Source organism: Mugil cephalus, chromosome 17, assembly GCF_022458985.1.
Source record: "Mugil cephalus isolate CIBA_MC_2020 chromosome 17, CIBA_Mcephalus_1.1, whole genome shotgun sequence".
Lineage (NCBI taxonomy): Eukaryota > Metazoa > Chordata > Actinopteri > Mugiliformes > Mugilidae > Mugil > Mugil cephalus.
Genome location: NC_061786.1, coordinates 23,986,974 through 24,010,311, shown reverse-complemented (window position 1 = coordinate 24,010,311; position 23,338 = coordinate 23,986,974). Strand labels below are relative to the sequence as shown.

General features: G+C 45.8%; 1 protein-coding gene across 1 annotated transcript in view; it reads left to right on the top strand.

Annotated features, from left to right (window-relative positions):
- Positions 1–1,647: 1,647 nt before the first annotated feature.
- Positions 1,648–23,338, top strand: part of akap6 (A kinase (PRKA) anchor protein 6) — a 92,791-nt gene continuing 71,100 nt past the window's right edge. The window contains exons 1-10 of the mRNA XM_047611122.1: positions 1,648–1,711; positions 5,638–5,886; positions 6,098–6,269; positions 15,200–15,309; positions 15,696–15,849; positions 15,932–16,462; positions 17,213–17,536; positions 17,945–18,079; positions 18,152–18,259; positions 18,727–19,002. Coding sequence (XP_047467078.1) covers positions 5,687–5,886; positions 6,098–6,269; positions 15,200–15,309; positions 15,696–15,849; positions 15,932–16,462; positions 17,213–17,536; positions 17,945–18,079; positions 18,152–18,259; positions 18,727–19,002 — 2,010 coding nt within the window. The 5' untranslated portion in view covers positions 1,648–1,711; positions 5,638–5,686. The remainder of the gene's footprint in view (positions 1,712–5,637; positions 5,887–6,097; positions 6,270–15,199; positions 15,310–15,695; positions 15,850–15,931; positions 16,463–17,212; positions 17,537–17,944; positions 18,080–18,151; positions 18,260–18,726; positions 19,003–23,338) is intronic.

The following is a 23,338-nucleotide window of genomic DNA, read 5'->3' as shown; positions in this document are numbered from 1 at the left end:
TGAGATGCAGCTTAGTCCATAATCTTCTTTGTTTAAAAAAAAAAAAAAATCCCAAAGTTCCTGAGTTCATCTCGTCTTTTCCCTTTTATCACAGCTTCATAGGATCACAGCATCATTCCCTCAAATTAAGAAATGTATTCACTTCAGTAACTTGAGCCTTTTTAACAGACTCAACAGAGCGATGCAAAACACATGAAATAAAAAGGGCAAACTACTGAGAAATGTATATTTACATAATTGTAGCTTTAGTTGAGAATCCTCACTTCCTGAATATATGAAAACCAACACCCTGCAGCATGAAACACATCTTCTCAACTCAATAGAAGAAAATCCAGATTTCATATAGTCCACGTCGTTCCTGATAAATTAGAAACCTCACAACATATGCAGTAATATTTGTTCCCAGGTCCGTCACTCTGCTGGACTCATTTAGTGTTTTAATTTAGACAAAGTAAAATCAACGTGAACACTGAAATAAATCAGAACAAAAGTTAATGTTTGACAGCAGCTGAGATGTCGTTGATGGAGAGAGAGCTCCATCTGCTGGAAGAAACATAGAAACACCTCCCCCGCCACTTCATTAGGTACACCAGCCCTGCAGGAAACCTCGCCTTCATCAGGGTTTATTTGATTCTAGATGATCAGGAGCTGCTTTCATCTTTTACTACAGAATAACTTTAACTCATTTTTCCTCATGCGTAAGATAATTCCCTGCAGTCCGTCAGAGATAAATCAGTGTCAGCGTTATTAAGATCAGAATGACTCCACTAGTGTGAACTGGACACGGTCAGAATTAACCTATAGAGTAAATTAATGAATAGAAACATTTTAATCGATAAAGCTTTTAAATGTTTAAACTGAACTGAGTATCTTCATCACATAATAATGATAATAACAATATATTCATTATTAAATAAAATGATTAAATCAAATTGAATAATTAAATCAAGTATCATTCGAATAAAATAAAGTATAATAAATAAAAAAGATAAAATTAAGTACAAGTAAATATAGGGATTCATAAAATACTACAGGAGACATAAAGTAAAATGTTGGACTATTCAGAAAAGAAATGTATTTCCTTATTGGTTCTTTCTATGTCTTCATTTGCATAAATTAATATTTTTATTTCTCAGTCCAATTGAGGAGAACAAGGTTAAATGTATAATTAAGGTAAAAGTAAATCAACTGAACATTTCCAGCAGCGTCCAGCAGGGGGCGTCGGTGACTTCGCCTCATCAGAGAGGATGGGGGAGAGGAAGGGGGAGAGGATGGGGGAGAGCTCCTCCATCCTCTCCCCCTTTCTCTCCCCCTTCCTCTCCCCCATCCTCCCTCAGGAAGGGAAGCGCCACACCCTGTCAGCCAATCAGTGCTCGGCTCCACCCTCTCCATCACATCATCTCTGTTTCCACGGTAACAGTACCCCCCCCCCCCCCCCATATCACCATACTGAAAGATGCCGCATCATCCTCCTCCTCCTCCTCGTCCCATCCCTCCGTCTCTCCATCCCTCTGAGCAGGAGCTAGTTTAGCTTTAGCCTCCCGTGAGTTAGCATCTCTCTCTCTCTCTCTCTCTCTCTCTGCAGTGTCAGAGGCTCCTCCCTCCATCTCTGCATCCGCCAACAATAACAGGAGAAGAAGAAGAAGAAGAAGAAGAAGGAGAGGAAGGAGAGAAGGATCTGCCCTGACGGAGGAGGAGGAGGAGAGATGTGGTAGGTACCGCTCCACCTGCTAACTCGATGCTAACGCACAGACATACAAAGGCAGAGGGAGAGGTGACTCCTATCCTCCCCCATCCTCCCTCTATCCTGCCTGTCTCTCCCCCTCTGTCTCTGCTGTAAACAGTGGCTGGTTTATCTTCTTCCTCCTCCTCTCCTCCTCTCCTCCTCTCCTCTCCTTCTCCTCTCCTCCTCTCTCCCTCTCCTTCTCCTCCTCCTCTGTTTTGGGTATCGATCTCTCCTGGATCTGATCAGTGTAAATATGATCATGTGACCATCATGTGACCACACCTACTCTGATCAGACTGGTCACGTGACCAGATGAGAGGATGAAACGTTCAGATTAACTGGAAACTTTCCTTTAGTTTCCTCTAGTGAACGACTGAATGTTTCCTCTAATGAATGAATGAATGTTTCCTCTAGTGAACGACTGAATGTTTCCTCTAATGAACGACTGAATGTTTCCTCTAGTGAACGACTGAATGTTTCCTCTAGTGAATGAATGAATGTTTCCTCTAGTGAACGACTGAATGTTTCCTCTAATGAACGACTGAATGTTTCCTCTAGTGAACGACTGAATGTTTCCTCTAATGAACGACTGAATGTTTCCTCTAGTGAACGAATGAATGTTTCCTCTAATGAACGACTGAATGTTTCCTCTAGTGAACGACTGAATGTTTCCTCTAGTGAATCAATGAATGTTTCCTCTAGTGAATCAATGAATGTTTCCTCTAATGAACGACTGAATGTTTCCTCTAGTGAATCAATGAATGTTTCCTCTAATGAACGACTGAATGTTTCCTCTAGTGAATCAATGAATGTTTCCTCTAATGAACGACTGAATGTTTCCTCTAGTGAATCAATGAATGTTTCCTCTAGTGAATGAATGAATGTTTCCTCTAGTGAACGACTGAATGTTTCCTCTAATGAATGAATGAATGTTTCCTCTAGTGAACGAATGAATGTTTCCTCTAATGAATGAATGAATGAATGTTTGCTCCAGTGAACCCCTGAATGTTTCCTCTAATGAACGACTGAATGTTTCCTCTAGTGAATGAATGATTCCTCTGATGAATGAATGTTTCCTCCAGTGAATGAATGAATGAGGACTGGACCTCCAGTCCCTGGCCACTTTATTAGGAACACCCGTGAACCAGATCCTGGTCTGAATCTGGTTTTTCTGTATTTTCTAGACCTACTGAACTGGCAGGTGTTCCTGTTTTTTTGGCCACCCCGTTTCTGCTATAAATGGAGACTTTAAACTCGTTAAACATGTTCATTTATTTATTGGAAGTTTTTCTAGTTCAAAGATTAAAACTTTTTTCTCAGATGTTGTTTCTCGATGGTTCAGACGTTTTATTTTCTTGTATTTTACCTTTTACAGAATTTATTCAAATCAAAATATAAAGAGAATTTCCTACAGTGTCAAAACATTAGGAACACATGTCAGTTCAGTAGTTTTACATCATTAGCTAAACCACGGCCTCTGAACAGGAACCTTCAGGAGTTATTACAACCTTCATGGAGACCAGATCTAGACCAGATCTAGACCAGATCCAGAGCTGGACTGGGTTCACTGTGATGATAAAGATACTGATGCTGGTTCCTCCTCCTCCTCCTCCTCCTCCTCCTCCTCCTCCGATGGTTGAGAGAGAGCAGGAAGCTGAAACCTGATCTTTAATGACTGAGAGGAAACAACATGGCGTCGATTCTGAGGCTGATTCTGATTCTGGTCTCAGAGGATCCAGACTGGGAGGGAAATGGAGAAGTTTTCCCAGCTGAACACTGATCATCACAAAATGTTTTCTATGTTTTTCACTTTTTCTGTCAGTGGTCATAATGTTGTGGCTGATCTAACCCTTCTGTTTACATCATTTTATTTCCTGCTTCTTCTTCTCTGGTCAGAAACAAAACTCCTCCTCTTCCTCCTCCTCCTCTTCCTCCTCCTCCTCCTCCTCCTCCTCCTCTGCTGCCTGTCATCCATTATTCATCTTGAAAGTCGCCGTTTAGTTTCCTGTAAAAGATTCATGACATCACGGCTACAGAGGGTCTGTGGGCGTGGCCAAAGATGGTGTCATGTCTCTTCCTGGTCTCTGTGGACTCTAGGTCCTGGTCTCTGTTGGCTCTAGGTCCTGGTCTCTGTTGGCTCTAGGTCTTGGTCTCTGTGGACTGTAGGTCCTGGTCTCTGTGGACTCTAGGTCCTGGTCTCTCGTCCCTCGTTGACCTCGTTAATCCTCGTTAGCTGCTCCTATGACATCATCGACACAGACTCACTGAAGAACATTCATTAGAGGAAACAGCCTAAAGTCTCCTCCCTCCATCCTGACCAGTGAGTCCAGGTACCTTCTAGACCACTTCCACCACGACTGAGAACCAGATCACAAAGCCAGGTCCACAAAGACCTGGATGAGGAGGAACTGGACTGGTCCTGACCCCCATAGAACCCCTGTGGGATGAACTAGATGTGGACTGTGAGCCAGACCTTCTCCTCACAGACCAGAGAGACCAGGACCACAGAGACCAGAGAGACCAGGACCAGAGAGACCACAGAGACCAGGACCACAGAGACCACAGAGACCAGGACCAGAGAGACCAGGACCAGAGAGACCACAGAGACCACAGAGACCAGGACCAGAGAGACCAGAGAGACCAGGACCAGAGAGACCACAGAGACCAGGACCACAGAGACCACAGAGACCAGGACCAGAGAGACCAGGACCAGAGAGACCACAGAGACCACAGAGACCAGGACCAGAGAGACCAGGACCAGAGAGACCAGAGAGACCAGGACCAGAGAGACCACAGAGACCAGGACCAGAGAGACCACAGAGACCAGAGAGACCAGGAGCAGAGAGACCAGGACCAGAGAGACCACAGAGACCAGGACCAGAGAGACCACAGAGACCAGGACCACAGAGACCACAGAGACCAGGACCAGAGAGACCAGAGAGACCAGGACCACAGAGACCAGGACCAGTGTTCACCTCAGGAGAAACAACCTGAAGACTGAGATTAACTTTAGTCACAGACTTTTCCTTCGTTTAGTTGTTTCTAGGCTTTGGTTTCAGTCCCAGTAGAGACCAGACTAGCTGCTCCATCTGAACCCATAACATCCTGGTTCCAGTCCCTCAGGACGGAGACATGACCTCAGAGCTGAACGAAAACCAGACACAAACAGAGAGAGTTCAGTACCAGGCTGTGACCCCCCCCCCCCCCCGTCCTCAGACAAACCCTCCACTGTCTCCACACACAGCACTGACTGTTACCATGCTGCTAACATGCTAACATGCTACCATGCTGCTACTATGCTGCTACCATGCTGCTAACATGCTGCTACCATGCTACTACCATGCTACTATGCTGTTACCATGCTGCTAACATGCTACCATGCTACTATGCTGCTACCATGCTGCTACCATGCTGCTAACATGCTAACATGCCACTATGCTGCTCATATGCCACTATGCTGCTAATATGCTAACATGCTGCTCACATGCTAACATGCTGCTAACATGCCACTATGCTGCTAAGATGCTACCATGCTGCTAACATGCTACTATGCTGCTAACATGCTACCATGCTACCATGCTGCTCACATGCTGCTATCATGGGTGGAGCATGAACACACACATTATCTGATGAAAACTCTGATTCAGTCTCATTATCTGTGCGTCTCAATAATAATGAAACTCTGACTCTTAACTTAAATTCTCCTGTTAGAGTCTGATTAAGGCAATAATTAGTTATTTCACGTGCATGTAAACGCACTGAGTCATTGTGTCACACACACATAGAACCAGTAGTAGTGTTGTTCTGACTGATCTGGATGGTCTGTTGTAGTACCAATGCCTGTTTTCCCCATTAGAACTACAAACATGGACGTCACTAACCTTCTATATTCTCTCTCTCTCTCTCCCTAGTTTCCTCTAATGAGACTCGCCCATCCAAGGACTCTCTCTCTCTCTCACTATGAGTGTTGTTGCTCTCTCGCCCATGGCCGCTGAGCCTCCCTCTCCGATGCTGACCTCCATCACCCCGACCCTGGACCCCGCCGCCTCCCCCTCCTCCCCCACTGACGCCTCCCCCGTCAGCCTGAATGTGGAGGGGGGCGGGGCCTCCTCTCTGGACCCCGGTCCCAGCCGAGGACCTGACCCGGACTCCAGCGGCAGGTACCGGATCCTCCTCCTCCTCCTCCTCCTCCTCCTCCTCCTCCTCTTCATCATCATCATATATCTGCCCCACCCTAATGGTTTGATTGGTTCTGTCCCCCCTGTCCTCCCTGTCCCCCCTCTGTCCCCCCTGTCCCCCCCCCCTGCCCCCCCCTGTCCCCCCCCGTCCTCCCTGTCCCCCCCCGTCCTCCCTGTCCCCTGTCTCCTCCAGGTCCAGGAAGCCTCCTCCTCTCCATACAGGAGCAGACTGGAAGGTCGTCCTCCACCTCCCAGAGATTGAGACGTGGCTGAGGACGGCGGGCGATCGAGTGACGCAGCTCTCTCACTCCGTGGGACAGGACGGAGACGGGAGACACGTGGACGTCCACCTGGTCCAGCTCAAGGTAGAACACATGACCACTGGTCACATGACCACATGATGAGGTCAGCTGACCTCTGCCTAAAAACTACATTTAATCTTTTTATGCAAACGATGAATTAAAAGTTTATCAGAGACTCATCGACTAAAAGAACAACCCCCCTCCTGCTCCTCCTCCTGCTCCTCCTCCTTCTCCTCCTGCTCCTCCTCCTCCTCCTTCTCCTTTTACTTCTCCTCCTTTTACTTCTCCTCCTCTTCCTCCTCATCTTCCTCCTTCTCGTCCTCCTCCTAAGTTAATCTAATGTTTCCAGTCCTGTAGCTGAGTCACTCCATGAGATCATCATCATTTACAGTTTCTCCTGGTCACATTACACAAGTGTGTGTGTGTGTGTGTATGTGTGTGTGTGTGTGTGTGTGTGTGTGTGTGTGTGTGTGTGTGTGTATGTGTGTGTGTGTGTGTGTGTGTGTGTGTGTGTGTGTGTATGTGTGTGTGTGTAGTCATGTGATCATCTCAGTTATGTTTCATCTACATTTTCACAGAAATTAAATTAAAGTGGTGAGATAATAGAGTTTATTGTCATTGTGGGGAAACAAGTGAATCCAGGTCAGTAGCTAAAAAATAAAACACAATCTGGACTAAAATAAATGGAACTGGTCCAGAGAAAAATCTGCATTTAAACTAAATGACCAATTAAACTATTGTCACATTTGTTTAAGATCAGGTTGAAAAGGTTCAAACATTTTATTGTTTCATGAAAACAAACGAGTAACCTTCCTGCTCCTGTTCCTGCTCCTCCTGCTCCTCCTCATGCTCCTCCTCCTCCTTAATCTCCTATACTACCATCTAATCTTTAAACATGTTATACTGCGATCTATGCTTCTCCTCCTCTTACCCCATCTCAGTCCTCTCCTCCTCCTCTACCTCAACAAATCTCATCCCCTACACTCCCTCTTCCTCTCCTCTCCTCCTCCTCCTCCTCCCTCCTTCCCTCCCTCCTCTCTCCTCTCCTCCTCCTCCTCCTCTCTCCTCCTCTCCTCCTCCTCCTCCTCCTCCTCCTCCTCCTCTCCTCTCCTCCTCTCCTCCTCTCTCCTCCTCTCTCCTTCTCCTCCTCCTCTCTCTCTCTCCTCCTCTCCTCTCTCCTCCTTCTCTTCTCTTCCTTCTCCTCCTCCTCCTTCTCCTCCTCCTCCTGCTCCTCCTCCTCCTGCTCCTCTTCTCCTCCTCCTCTTCCTCCTCCTCCTCCTCTTCTCTTCCTCCTCTTCTCTTCCTCCTTCTCCTCCTCCTCCTGCTCCTCTTCTCTTCCTCCTCCTCCTGCTCCTCTTCTCTTCCTCCTCCTCCTCCTCCTCCTCCTCCTCCTCCTCCTCCTCCTGCTCCTCCTCCTCCTCCTCCTCCTCTGCAGACATTTCCTTTCACTCTTTTACTCCACATCTCTCTGAGGGCTCAGACTTGGTTTGAGATTAGAGTTGAAATAATCCCCTGATGGTCATAATAATTTATAATGAGCTGCTCCAAACTGTTTCCAGTGTGATTCAACATTCAGACAGTTTTAAAGTGAAACCTGTCGCTCATGTGTCCAATGAGCCGTGGTTCTGGTGATATTCATCCAGCTTTCTAGTGGCTTAGTGACGTCACTGGGGTGGAACGTCTTGTTTGGTTTCAGACTTTCATTCTGGCTTCACTTATCTTCTTCTTCTTATTTCTTTTTTAATTCATTCATTCAGATTTAGAAAACTTTATTTGTGCCATTTAAGGCACAGATGAGCCACATGATGAGCAGGAACAAGTTCAGGGCTGCAGAATAGCGCCACCCTGAGGGCATTAGAGGAAATCCACTGGACATGACCTGGTCTCCCTGCAACTATTTGATTCAAACTGTTTTAGTGGTTCAGAGAGAGACCACTGGTCCAACACCTGAAGGAGCAGGTAACTAACCCCAACTAACCCCAACTAACCATAACTAACCATAACTGTCCATGGAGGATGTGAACACGACTGTGAGTGAAGAGACTAAAGCGTAAACAGGAATTCCAGTTATTATATATTTGTGTGTTATTGTAGAGGTAGTACAGGTAATAAATATATAAAATAACATAACCACGGGTCAGACGTCCATAACTGTCCCCGTATCCTCCCAAAGACCCGCCCCCTTATAAGCTAAGGTGCACGTCTCAGAGTTTCATTTAAGATCAGTTTAAATAAATAAATAAGTAGTGCATTTATTTATGCATTTATCTGCTTTGCAGGACATGATGTGGATCCTCTTCCTGTGCTGCATCTAGTTTCTCGTCCCAAAGACGAACTGGTTTATTATCCAGAGTTTCCACAACCTTGACAGTCGGTTCCTGCACCATCTTCCAGAAATGTTTTCATTCCTGCTTTCCCCTAAAAACACAAATAATTGACTCTGCATCTTCACAGAAAACCCAGGGCTGTGTAGGCTTCATCCTGGTTTCCTCCCATGAACTCCTCCTCCTCCTCCTCTATCTCTCCTCTTCCTGTAAACTTCTTCTACTGGTTGAACCTGTTGATTAGTTTGAGCACTGCTGCCCCCTAGTGACTGATTGAAGACACAGCGACTCTATTCCACCTCCTGTAGATAGATGTAATTCAGTAAAGTTCAGTTGAATGAAGGAATAAAAGGTCTGATTGTTCATGGTTTCCTTTAACTATCGGCTCGATGAGATGAGATGAGATGAGATGAGATGAGATGAGATGAGATGAGATGAGATGAGATGAGATGAGATGAGGTCATGTAGAAACTCATACTATTTATTTCTGTAGAGGAGTTTTCTCTTCCAGGACCTGAGCTCACATTTAGTGGAGTTTCCTCTGTCGCCTCGTCAGCTCTGTGATCGCCTACGTTGCTTCATCAGCTCTGTGATCGCCTACGTTGTTCTTCAGCTCTGTGATCGTCTACGTTGCTTCATCAGCTCTGTGATCGTCTACATTGTTCGTCAGCTCTGTGATCGTCTACGTTGCTTCATCAGCTCTGTGATCGTCTACGTTGTTCGTCAGCTCTGTGATCGTCTACATTGTTCGTCAGCTCTGTGATCGTCTACGTTGCCTTAGATTGTCACCAAAAATTCTTTCCTGACCTTAAACTCTGTCTGAAGCTTTAAAGAAGCTCATCAGCATCAGTGCAGCTGGTTCAAAACCAGCAGCTGCTCATGGATTCATGTTTCCTGACGTCAGTATCACTGATATGAAAAGAATCCTCCTCCTGGTATGAAGGGAGGGAGGAGGAGGAGAGGGAGGGAGGAGGAGGAGAGGGAGGGGAGGGAGGGGGTGGGGGGAGGAGGGGGAGAAGAAGGAGGGAGAGGGAGGAGAAGGAGAGGGAGGAGAAGGAGGGGGAGAAGAAGGAGGGGGAGAAGAAGGAGGGGGAGAAGAAGGAGGGGGAGGGAGGGAGGGACCAGGGACACACCAGACGTGTCCATGACTGAGTCTCAATGAAAATGTGTGTGTGTGTGTGGGGGGGGGGGTGTGAGGGGGGAGGTCAGTCCTAAAATAACCTCCCAACTGTTGCTGCCCCTCCCCTCCTGAGTACGACCCCCCAGGAGCAGGTGACAGTGTGTTGGTGTTGGTGGGTCAGTCGGTCAGTCAGCACATGGAGGCAGCAGCTCAGACCTGCACAATATAACTACAACTATAACTTTATAACTTTAACCTTTTATTTATGTTTAACTTTCACTTTTTAAACTTTTATTTATGTTTAACTTTCACTTTTTAAACTTTTATTTATGTTTAACTTTCACTTTTTAAACTTTTATTTGAATCTATTTTTTACTTGTGATTTCTGAGTTTGGATCAGAGAAGAGTCAGAGAGACGAGGAGACGAGGTAAGAAACTGAAGATTGAGCCAAGTCTGAGGAGGAACCAGAGATCAGAGTCTGAGAGGTTTTAGTTTCAACTGGAAGGTTGTGGAGGAACATAGAGGAACATAGAGGAACACAGAGGAACATAGAAGAACATAGAGGAACATAGAAGAACGTAGAGGAACACAGAGGAACATAGAAGAACATAGAAGAACGTAGAGGAACACAGAGGAACACAGAGGGACAAAGAGGGACAAAGAGGAACATAGAGGAACATAGAGAAACACAGAGGAACATAGAGGAACACAGAGGAACATAGAGGAACACAGATGAACGTAGAGGAACATAGAGGAACACAGAGGAACATAGAGGAACACAGAGGAACATGGAGGAACGTAGAGGAACATAGAGGAACACAGAGGAACATAGAGGAACATAGAGAAACACAGAGGAACATAGAGGAACACAGATGAACGTAGAGGAACACAGAGGAACACAGAGGGACAAAGAGGAACATAGAGGAGCGTAGAGGAACACAGAGGAACATAGAGGAACATAGAGAAACACAGAGGAACATAGAGGAACACAGAGGAACATAGAGGAACATAGAGGAACACAGAGGAACATAGAGGAACACAGAGGAACATAGAGGAACACAGAGGAACATGGAGGAACGTAGAGGAAGTGTTTGTTGTTGTCTCTCTGGAAGATCAGCCTCTGGAAACTCTTCTCTTCTTCTAAACGTTGCAGCGTCAGTGTTTGTTGTTGTTGTTGTTGTTGTTGTTCGTCTGCAGCCTTTGACCTGAGTGACTCCATGGATTGTGTTTAGATCATCTCCTACTAACATCCACATCACTGCATTTACACAGAACACATGTTCTTCTTTTATTCTGGCAGCTTTGATGAAGATCTCAACTAAATAACTACTAAACATCATTGTTAGTTCAAGTCTGATCTGATCCAGATCTTTTTTTAAATCCCTGGACCGACTCTGATACTGACCAGAGCATCTCTACAGGAAATAAAAGCCTCAATGTTCGAAATAAAGAAAGAGTTCAGGAAACGATGTGTTCAATGCTGCGTAGTTCTCCTGGATCTTTGGTTTTCCATGAGGTTCCTCCATGTGACGGTCGGGAGTAAATTAAACGTCCAGATGAGACGATGAGACTCTCCTTCTGGTTCTTCTTCTTCTGTTATTTGTGGTTCTTCTGGTTCTTCTTCTTCTTTTATTTGTGGTTCTTCTGGTTCTTCTTCTTCTTTTATTTGCGGATCTTCTTCTTCTTCTTCGTTTATTTGTGGTTCTTCTGGTTCTTCTTCTTCTTTTATTTGTGGTTCTTCTGGTTCTTCTTCTTTTATTTGTGGTTCTTCTGGTTCTTCTTCTTCTTTTATTTGTGGTTCTTCTGGTTCTTCTTCTTCTGTTATTTGCGGTAGCTTTGAGGCTCTGGAGTAGTTTAAATGTCCAGCTGAGAGGAACCGGCCGGAGCTCGTCCTGCTTTCACTGAAGCTCCCACTTTGAAACCATTACTGTAACACGTCTTTGTATCTGAGCTGCGTCGGCGTCTCTTTTCTCTTTGAAGCGGCTTCATTTAAATCCTCTTGGGGGGTGGGGGTGAGGGGGGGGCTCAGTATTTGATCTCCAAGGTAAAACAGGGCGCTGAGGAGTTGAAGGTTATTGGATGGAATGGGTGCGGATGAGGCCGAGCTGTCGCTGGCGGTTTGAGGCGGCCGGTCTGAGGCCCTTGATGTCGGCCGTGATGAGGGCGAGTCCGGATCGGAGCTGAAGCCCAGTCGACTGGTTTCAGATTGATTTCAGGCAATTAGAGACGTACGGAGCCCAGATTGACAGATCATGTCCTGGCTGGACGTGAGCCGAGTGCTAGATGTAAAAGAAAACAGCCCCTGATAGATGAATGTTGAACGTATACTTACTATGAATAAATGTATGAGTGAACATCACACACAGACTCAGGCCTTAATCAGCTGCCAGTCAAGTCACAGCGAAACGGAACCAGCGAAAAGAACCAAAGAAAGAATCTCCAGGGTTAAATAGAACTGGTCTCTGGTAGAACTGGTCTCTGTGTGGAACTGGTCTCTGATAGAACCGGTCTCTGTGTAGAACTGGTCTCTGGTAGAACCGGCCTCTGATAGAAGTGGTCTCTGATAGAACTGGTCTCTGATAGAACTGGTCTCTGTGTAGAACTGGTCTCTGATAGAACCGGTCTCTGGTAGTCCCCTAGCCGGTCTTTGTCTCAGTCCGGTCTTTGTCTAGAACCAGTATCCAGTAGCAGATGTTTGAGAAGCGGTTTAGATCTAGTTTGACCTGGTCCCTGGACCGAGCAGCTAGTCCTGGACAATGTCCCTGGTCCTGGTCCTGGCCCTGGCCCTGGTCCTGGTCATGGCCCTGGTCCTGGTCATGGCCCTGGACGTTGTCCCCGGTCCTGGCCCTGGTCCTGGTCATGGCCCTGGACGTTGTCCCCGGTCCTGGTCCTGGTCCTGGTCCTGGTCCTGGACGTTGTCCCTGGTCCTGGTCCTGGCCCTGGTCCTGGACGTTGTTCCCGGTCCTGGTCCTGGTCCTGGCCCTGGTCCTGGTCCTGGTCCTGGTCCTGGCGAGGGGAACATTTCTGAGTAAACTTGAGAAGAGGCAGCAGGTCATGAGGACGGAGCTCGAGCAGCTCGTTAGCTGCACCGACCTGAGATCCTGTAACAAACGAGTCTGGATGGATCCGGGGCAGCGGCGGCTAATTGATCCAGACGTCCTCTGTGAGGAGCCTGTGAGCACATTAGCATTTGAAAGCTGTGTGTGAATTATTGAAGCCTCTGAAAGACACCAGTGACACTTTCAGCTCAGTTTTAGGGCGACATGACAGCGCTTTGATGACGAAACCCGGGGTGTGTAGTCCGTTTTGTGCGTCCCTGAGCTGCGTGTTAATTAGGAGCCTCTAGAACTGCCCCCCCTTCCTCTCGGGGCTGGTCTTGATTTCCCTCCGGGGTGTTTTTGATGAGGCAGCTCGCGGCCGGGGTTCAGTTAGAGATTAGAGAGATGTATGAAACATACATTTTCCCCCAGATATCCTGACTGAGGCTCAGCTGGAGACACGTCTGAGCTCAACATGTTCATCATCTGGACTCTGTTTGTGTGTCTGTTTGTGTGTCTGTGTGTGTGTGTTTGTGTCTCTGTTTGTGTGAAGGGTAAAAAGTCACTAAAAACTACCATGGTGTCTAAAGATGAAGCTCAGCGTCTCCGTCTCAGAGCAGACGACCACAGTCCGGAGTGGGCGGAGTCATCGAAATACCATAGTATCGATACCACGCCCGGTATCGGTATCTGTATATTAGCTTAGATTTGCTTATGTTATCTTATATTAGCTTATTCTAGCTTATATTAGCTTATATTAGCTTATATTAGCATGGTCATTCATTGAAAGGCAGACTTGCACATTAGAAACAGTAGAGACATTACTGTCTGGTCATGTGACTGTACGGATATAGAGGAGGTGGAGGAGGAGGTGGAGGAGGAGATGGAGGAGTGCAGCAGCACCAGCAGCAGCAGCAGCAGTAGTAGTAGTTGTAGTTGTTGTGGTTGTTGGTGGTTGTTGTTGGTTGTTGTTATCAGGTGTTATTGTGTTTGTCCGGTTCAGTTTGTGAATGTTTGACCATCATGTTCTTGAAGACTAAAACCATCATGGGGTCTGATACCTGGTCCTAAAGTTCCTCCCATCTGGAACATGTTGTAGTAATGAGGATCTGGTCTCAGTCTGAGAGGAGGAAGGATCTGCTCATGTTCTGACTAGTGGATTAATCATCAGGTGTGTGAATAGTTTCCTGTTGTTTGTGTTGATGTTGTTTCTCCGTCTTGGTCAATTCTCTCTTGAAAAAAGAGATTTTTAATCTCAGTGGGACTTTTCTGGTTAAATAAATGTCCACTACCAGGAGAGGGTCTATCAGGGCCTGGTCCAGACCTGGCTCACCAACATGAAACTAGACCTGTTACAGTGGTGTCTGGTTTATTCTGGAGCAGAGCTCAGTAGGTCAGAGCGTTAGCATTAGCATTAGCCCAGCTAGCGGTGACCTACATTCTGACATGCCGCTGGGTGTTATGTTGTCCAGGCCGGTCTCCAGGGACCAGCGTGAGAATCTGTCTCCGCCTCTAATTATAGTCTGAACTCTGCAGAGACACAACACGATAGAAAACGATGCTGGTGCTCGATACGGAACCTATGAGGAACCTATAGTCCTGCAGAACCCGACCTACGTGGTCTACTCTGGTTTGACTCATCTCTACCTGGACCTGCTCTGCAACAGCTCCACCCAAACACTAGGGGGCGCTGTGTCTTTTTACCACTCGGATTCATTTTGTTTCTACTTCCTGCTTCACTTTTAACAATAGGAACAGGAGTCGTCCACATGTCTGAGTGTCCAAACCTCCTCAGTGACGCTGACCCCGTCTCTACTGGTCCAGAACCTTCAGTTAGAACATGACACTACCAAGAGGACCAGTCAGGTCCTTGGGAGGAGGATGTTAGCTATGATGCTAAGGTCTAACCAAACCTGCAATGCACGCGATGACGTATGCAGGAGGAAAACCTGTCTCTCACAGCGGGAGGTCCGACCCCGGACTTATGGAGATATAAAAGCACCAGAAGGATTTTTTAATGTGAAAGTGGCTCTAGATTCTTACAAGTGTCATCTTTTTGGAAGCTGTGGAAGTGGCCACCTAATGAACCCTCATGCTTCCTGCAGCATTAGTTAGCTCCCACTCGCTAACATTAGAAATAACACTTCAAATCAGATCAGATTCAGACAGAATGAAAGTCTTTCTCTCAGATCTGTGCATATTTACCAAAACTAGATCAAAACCTCAGTAATTTAAAATAAAGTCAGGTCACACAGACTGGTTAATTAGTTTAAATGGAGTGTGTGTGTGTGTGTGTGTGTGTGTGTGTGTGTGTGTGTGATCTGCAGGTTATTTGTGTCCAGAGTCCGTCTGTCTGTCCCTGAGGGTTTTACAGTATCTGGGTTTAGTTCCTGGACCTGGTCCCACATGGAGCTGACTCATGTTTAAAAGTAGAAACACTTCTGCTTTTCTCACATGCTGTTGTGTTATTTGTCGTGTCTTGTGTTATTTGTCGTGTCTTGTGTCTTCAGGACATCTGTGAGGACATCTCAGACCATGTGGAGCAGATTCATGCTCTGCTGGAGACAGAGTTCTCCCTGAAGCTTCTGTCCTACTCGGTCAACATCATCGTGGACATCAGGTCAGTGTCAGGTCTCAGTCGACTCATTATGTTCCAGAGCTGGACTGAGTCCTGTAGTTATACTATAGTTATACTGTAGTTATACTATAGTTATACTGTAGTTATACTGTATAGTAACTGTAGTATAACTATAGTATAACTACGGTGTTGGACCAGACTCTTTATGTCCATTTGTCCCGTGCTGTAGTTTTTATTCCACTTTTTCTACACTTCATGTTTAGCTGCGGCAGCGTAGCTTTGGAGGGAGGACGTTTCCGTCCTGTGTTCAGTCCTGTGTTCATGTTGCACCGTCAGACTTTGAGGAAACGTCTCCTAGTCCAGATGCTTTAGTCTCAGAGGAACCGTGACCCTGCTCTGATTAATGATGGTTCTACTGGTGCTTTCAGGACCGTCCAGCTGCTCTGGCACCAGCTCAGAGTCTCAGTCCTGGTCCTGAAGGAGCGTCTGCTCCAGGGTCTGCAGGACTCCAACGGAAACTTCACCCGGCAGACGGACATCCTGCAGGCCTTCAGCCAGGACCAGCACCAGGACCAGCACCAGGTCAGACCCAGACTCGTGCTCCCTCCTGCTGTGCGTTCTGTGCCCTGGGCTCTGACTGACAGGCTCAGGTTTCCCCCTGCAGGTCCGTCTGGAGGCTCTGACCGAGGTGGATGACTGTGGTCAGCTGACCATCCGCTGCAGCCAGGACTACTTCTCTCTGGACTGCGGCATCACTGCCTTCGAGCTGAGCGACTACAGTCCCAGCGACGACCTCGAGGCCCCGGAGCCGCGGCCCTCGGAGCCCGACCCCTCCAGGTACCCGGACCAGGAACCAGGATCCCTGCCAGACCTCTCCCCGGCCCCTGACTCCACAGACCATCCTCCAGGTTCATTACCCACGATGCAGAAGCGGCACCTGCAGGGGGTCAGCCTCAGCACCGAGGTGTCCCCCACTCAGCCGTCCCTCCCCAAGAGAGCTGCCCTGTTCTCAGCCATGGTGGAGGCCTCCAGGGGGGGCGTGGGGAAGCCCAACCCGCTCTCCGGGCTCCAGATCCAGGCCGAGCTGAGCCGCAGTACCCCGTCTCTGGTGGATCCTCCGGACCGCTCCAAGTTCTGGTTGGAACTGGACTCAGTTTATCCAGAGAACGTTTCACAGTCCTACGAGAGTCTGCAGGTTGGTTCTAGTTCCTCTGCTGGACCAGGTTTTATCCTAAACCTTCAGGGTCCAGCTGATCATAAACCAAACCTTTACTTACTGCAGCCGCTTGGTTCAGGAACAAATCAGAGAACCCAGAGAACCTCCTTTAAATCTCCTGGTCTTAACTGAGTCTAGATTCTAAGTGTTTTATTGTTTTTTATTAACTTAATGCTTCTGTTTTTAGAAATAAATGATATTATTATTATTATTATTATTGAACAGGCGTTTCTGCATGTTGCATTAAAACATGTCAGAACACAAAGCATCGTTTTCCATAATCTGTGGTAGAAAATAACAGTAGACGGTTCTACAGGTGGCTCTTAATAAAACCAGACTCCAGCAGGACCCTGGTGTTCGATTAGATTAGATTAGATTAGATTAGATTAGATCAGATCAGATTAGATTAGATTAGATTAGATTGATCTGTTCTGTCATTCCTCATGAACATGCAGCAGACATAGTGTGTAGGTATATAAGAGGGACGGTACCAGCTGGTTTAAAGCATATGGACATTATTTACATGTGGAAAGTACAGGTGAGGCCATAAATGAACGTATTGTACAGACGGATTAAACGTTAGTCGACTATAAAGAGGAATCATCATTTACTCTGGAGGAAGAGGACAGATGATAAACTAGTGGATTTAAATACAGATGAAGTTCTGTGTTTTTCGTTGATGCTAATGAGCTGCTCTCTCAGCTCTTCTCCTCTCCCTGGTTATTCCAGGTGGTGGATGTGAGCTCCAGACATGGAGGGTTCTCAGAGGGGAGCGTCCAGACGCCGCCGTCCCATCAGAGGAGCTCATCTGGGGCCGAACCCGCCGCCGCCGCCCCCCGGCTCCTCCAGGGCCCCGGGACTCAGGACGAAACCAACCAAACGCAGAGGATGAAGACGAAGACTCTCGCCCACAGCGAGGAGGACTCTGACTCCTCGCTGCCCTCCCCCATGAGGGAGCAGCTCCTCTCCTCAGACCTGGAGGCGTCTGGGGAGGAGTCGGACCCCCGACCTCCCCCCGGCAGGACGGCGGTGTGGATCGTGAAGAGGCAGAAGGTGAAAGATTATTTCTCCTCTTCACGCTGAGTGAAAACAATCAGGACGGATCATTTCCAGAAAGTTTGTTTTCACCACAGTTAACAAACGTCTTAAAGGATCCTTCTCATTTCTTCTGTCAATGCAGTTCAACCTGTTCTGAGCCTTAGTTCACATTTAGAGATGAAGAGGAGCCTCTTTATCTTTTCACGAGCTTTAACAATGATCATCTGACTAAGTTACAAAAACTTTAAGGTTTACACTTTGTGTAATGTTGTCTCGTGCTACACGTCAGTTATTGCTGTACTAAATCTCCGCTCTCATATGCTGCTCCTGCCTTATTACCTGTGCAGTAACTGAGCCTCCATGTTGCTCCTCTGGGATAAATCGGGTGTTTTCTGACTCTGACTGAACGTTGTCCTCTGCCAGGCCGCCCCGTCTGCAGCCAGCCCAGACCGGGAGCACTGGTACGGGTCCGAGGAGTTCCTGGCTCTGCCGGCTCAGCTCCGTAAAACAGAGATGCTCGCTGTGAAGCTGGAGAGTCTGACTCAGTCCATCCCACCGGTTAGTCAGCGTGGAGCTGGAGATGCTTCGGGTCCTGAACTCTACAGAAATTGATTTTGTTGAACCTTTCAGAGACCAGAGGACTCGACCCAGGAGGCTCTGCAGGACGTAGACGACTGGGACCTGACAGAGCTGAACCCAGACTGGGACGTAGGGGAGGACGCTGCTCTGCCATCTCTGGTACGAGCACGTAATTTTTCTTTTGATGAGTGATGTCAACATGAACGTCTAGAGAGATAGTGAGCTAGTAGAGTTAGCGTCACCAAGCTGCTAATATGTGTCCACTCCTGCAGCCACTGTTCACTGGGAGACACTGTTCTCAATAAGAAGCGTCAGCTCTCCTCTGGTTGGACAATGTCCACAAGTTAGTTTGTCTCCGTAGCAACAGGGACACATTAATGTGGACACATGATGGACAAAAAAAGACGTTCAGTGCAGATATATTCTCTTCTTCCTGGAGTCTGTTCATCATCAACAATGAAACGAATCAATAGAGATTAAACATGAAGGAGGTTTAATCTGATTAATAGAATTAATCCACATCAACCTGAGATTAATCTGATTAATCCTTGAATCCTTTAACAGCTCTGGTTTCAACAGATGATCCTCTGAATGTTCCTCATCATGACCTTCTCTCCTCCTCTCAGCTTCCTCCCAGACGTCCCCTGGTCGGACGCTTTAGCCCCGCCTCCTCCAGCGACATCGCGCCCTCACTGGACGAGAGCCTGGAGTCCGGCCGGCTGAGTGACCTGCAGTCCGAGGAGGAGGAGGAGGAAGGTCGTAAGTCTGCGGACGCTCGCCTCCAGCCGACGGCGGTGACCACGACGACGGTGGACGGACGTCGATGTGCGTCTCTGGTGCAGCAGCTTCTGGAGGACGTTCAGAGTCAGGACAAAGACTCCGACATCTGGAGGAAGATCGAGGTACGTGGGGGCGGCGCTGAGGTCTCTCTGATCCTTCCTCTTCCTCTTCCTCTTCCTCCTCTTCTTTGCTGATGATTCCAACATGTGCAGGGACGTCCCTCCCTCATGTTAAATGTCCTAGAGTCGGTCCCTGTAGCTTCTTCAGTAGCTTCCAGTGAATGTTTCTTCCAGTCAGAGTTAATGTGGAGAGATGAGCTCGTACCTTATGTTCCAGCGCCGCCATAAACTAAGATCAGTCTCCAGGAAACTTTTCTCTTCTTCTAAACTTTGCAGCGTTCAGTGTTTGTTGTTGTTCGTCTGCAGCCTTTGACCTGAGCGTCTCCATGGATTGTGTTTAGATCATCTCCTACTAACATCCACATCACTGCATGGGTTCACACTGGGTTCTGGTTCTGGTTCGTAGTGTCTAAAATAAATACTGATCCTGATCCTGATCCTGATCATGGTGGGACGTTGTTTGAGTGGTTTTAGGACGTTGTGATGCTTCTGAAAACACCTCAGTTCAGTTTTATGTGCGGAGGAAAACGAGGAGATTAATTAGAGCAGAGTGAGACGTGTTTGTGCAGAAAAGCCCAGAGTTCATTCGTTTCTCTGCAGCCTTCGTGCTAATCCTGCAGCGAGCTCTGATCTCGATCTGAACCATGAAATAAATTCCTGAACTTTCTTCCTGTCAGAGGACGATGTCTTGACGTATTGGACGTCTGGTATCGGGATCGTCCCGTGGCCCCCGTTAATTCATCACCTCGCTCTAAAGGTCACGTTTGATTGGCAGGCGGATTATTGATGAGGCTGCCCGGTGAACTAATCCGTCATATGTGTCATATCGAGTACGGTGAAATGTCAATAGCTCTGGGGACCGAGCCTCACGTTTGATCGGCTCCTTCAAGCAGCAACGTGCTTTTAGTTTAATTTATTTCATGTTATTCTGCTTTTACCTGTCTCTGAACACGTTGATTCTCCCAGAGACGATACCTTCAGTTTTACATGGTGTTAGCTTAGCTTAGCATTCTAGTGGGAAGCTGTTAAACACTGCTGGCATGGAAGAAGGTGAATATAAAGGACATAAATGTCCCTGTAGAGGACAGTTGGTCTTCTTCCTCTTCTTCATGGTGTCTGGTGGTAGGAACCAAAGTGGTGGACAGCGTTTCCTTCAGGGAAACATTTTTGGGGGGACACTTTCAGGTGACTCTCGGTTCAGACGTTGGCTTCATTCAGACTCGCTCTGTTTCTCTGTGGACAGTCACAGCTCCTCCTGTTAAAATAAAGAGTTTTATATCTGAACTCATTCAGCTCCACATAAATGAAACACACGTCCATAAATGAGCATCAGGACGAGGAAGAGAGACGACACCTCTCATCCCTCTCTGCTCTGGCTAATTAGCTGATTAGCTGCTTAATTAGCAGCATGTAATCATGGCAATGGATGAGCTGCTTAATTGAGGAAGTGAAGAGAGGAGAAGGAGGAGGAGGAGGAGGAGGAGGAGGAGGACATTCAGTCTCTGCTGAATTCATCCAGAGCAGCCGAAGCAAAGAGGAGTTGAATCCAGGAGAAGTGATGAGAGGAGGATTCAGTGTCTGATCTGAAGACGTGCGACCGTTAGAATAAATGAATCAGCTGCTTCAGAGACTTCGCTCTCAGGTTTCCTCCAAACTAACGTCCTCGTAGGTTCACAGGTCGGTGGCATCAGCTCCAGTTTCTCCTCTTTCACGAGTTTTTAATAAACGTGTTGACACAAAAAAAAAAATTAAAAAATTAAAAATCTGTGTCGGTCCAGATACAAATAGTACATAAAGAGTATTTCATATATTTATTTTATTTATTTATTTATTTGCACCATAAAAAAAGACAATTACAAGGAAAAACAACAGAAACTGAACGAGTATAATGATGCAGGACAGGTCATAAAAACCATCTCCCCCAAAAATAACAACAACGAGAGAAAGCAACAACAAACAACAACAAAAAGTGTCATTTCATAGCAGACACAAAAAGTCTGAACTGAAAACATGGTTGTGTATAAATGTAAAATAATTGTAATTGCGTGTGAAGAGGTAAAGATCCACAGACTCTACTGGAAAAGAAACTATCAGGCGTCTGGATTTATCTGAACGTTACTGAGGGATGAAGATGATTTAACTACATCCAGAGTGAGTGTAGGACGTTTAGTGACGTTTATCAGTGCGTCTTGTGTTGTAAGAATGGACCTGAGAGTTAAATGAAAAGAATCGAGAAGTGAGAAAGATGAATATATTTATAAATAAATATGAAGCGTATTAATACATTAGACTAAATATATATGAAGTAAGAACAGACGGATGGAGACAAATAGTTTGAGCAGGTGGTTAATCTGACACATGTCTTTGTGTGATTAATAATTCCTGTAAATTAGAAGGAAAAGTTCTGGCCCAGACAATATTACAATAACTCCGACTATAATACAGTATATTTACTACACATATATGAAACTACACATTTCTCTGATGATACCAGGAGATTTTAATACTTTGTTATTGACATGTTTAATATGTTCAAGCATAATAACCTCTCATTAATTAATACCCCTATAAATTTAACCAAACCTGGGTAATATCATCATCCCAGTAATGATCTCAGCACTGGATTTACAATATTTTTTATTTTTTCCAGTAAATATGATAAAATTAGTGTTTCTTTTACATTTAATGTCAGTTTATTTATCTGTAACCATTCAGAAAATTTAATTATGCCCGAACTGGCTTCACTAATTAAAGATTCAAAGTGACTGTGAGTCAAAATCAAATTATTGGTTTTGGTCGCGTAGTGGAAGAAACAGAGCGAGGTCATTAATGTACACAAGGAACAATAACGTATACTAAGAGTATTTCATATGTATAAAGAGTATTTCACATATATAAAGAGTATTTCATATATAAAGAGTATTTCATATATAAAGAGTATTTCATATATATAAAGAGTATTTCATATATATAGAGTATTTCACATATAAAGAGTATTTCATATATGAGATCCAGCCTAAGCGAGTGAGTCTGGGCGAGATGAAATCGAGGGCGACTCTCTCCATGTGTGAGATGGTTTTAAGCAGGAAGACCTCAGCATCACTATGGTTTAAATTAAGACTTAGAAGAATAAATGTGATAATGTTATGGACAGATGTCAGATCTCTGACTGTTTGATGTGTTTAGTTCATTAAATAAACGGATCTGCAGCTCATTCACATCCAGTAGAAAATAAAGAGGTGCCTGTAGGTGGACAGGTGTCGTTTCTGAGGACGTGTTCAGTCCTAAAACATTTACTAACTTCACACACAAACTCTTCTCATTCACTCTGGTCATTTGGTTCTTTTTTCTTCAGTTTTGAGAGTTGATGGTTGATCTGATTACTGTGATCTGATTATTATGATCTGATAATCTGATTACTATGATCTGATTATTATAATCTAATTACTATGATCTGATTATTATGATCTGATTATTATGATCTGATAATCTGATTACTATGATCTGATTACTGTGATCTGATTATTATGATCTGATAATCTGATTACTATGATCTGATTATTATGATCTGATTATCTGATTATCATAATCTGATTACTATGATCTGATTACTGTGATCTGATTATTATGATCTGATTATTATGATCTGATAATCTGATTACTATGATCTGATTATTATGATCTGATTATCTGATTATCATAATCTGATTACTATGATCTGATTATTATGATCTGATTATTATGATTATTTTCCTGTTGAGATAAATAAAGTCTAGTGAAGGTTCTACACATAATAAGCACAGTACGGCCATTGTAGTGACTGTTAGCTTAGCATTGATATGTAGCATGTAGCCTTGGTGACTGTTAGCTTAGCATAGATATATAGCATGTAGCATGTAGCTTTGGTGGCTGTTAGCTTAGCATTGATATGTAGCATATGTAGATTTGTGATGTTTCTAGAAACTCTGGATCCAGGTCTGGGTCCAGATCTGGGTCCAGGTCTGGGTCCAGGTCTAGTCCAGATCTGGGTCCAGGTCTAGTCCAGGTCTAGTTCAGATCTGGGTCCCGTAGCTCCACCGTGTATTCGCTTAGAGTTTCTGATGAATGTAAACATTAATATACATCGAGAGGAACTGTGAGGGAGGTGAGGAGGTGAGGAGACGAGGAGGTGAGGAGGTGAGGAGGAGCAGGGAGAGGGAGTCCATCGTGTCCTTTGTCTCTGGCGTCCTCAGTGGGAGCTGTCTCTGTGTCCCGTCTACGAGCTGTGGGAGACAGACACACAACAGACTCACATCGACAACTGTCTGATTGGCCCAGAGGGGGGGCTGTTATTCTCTCC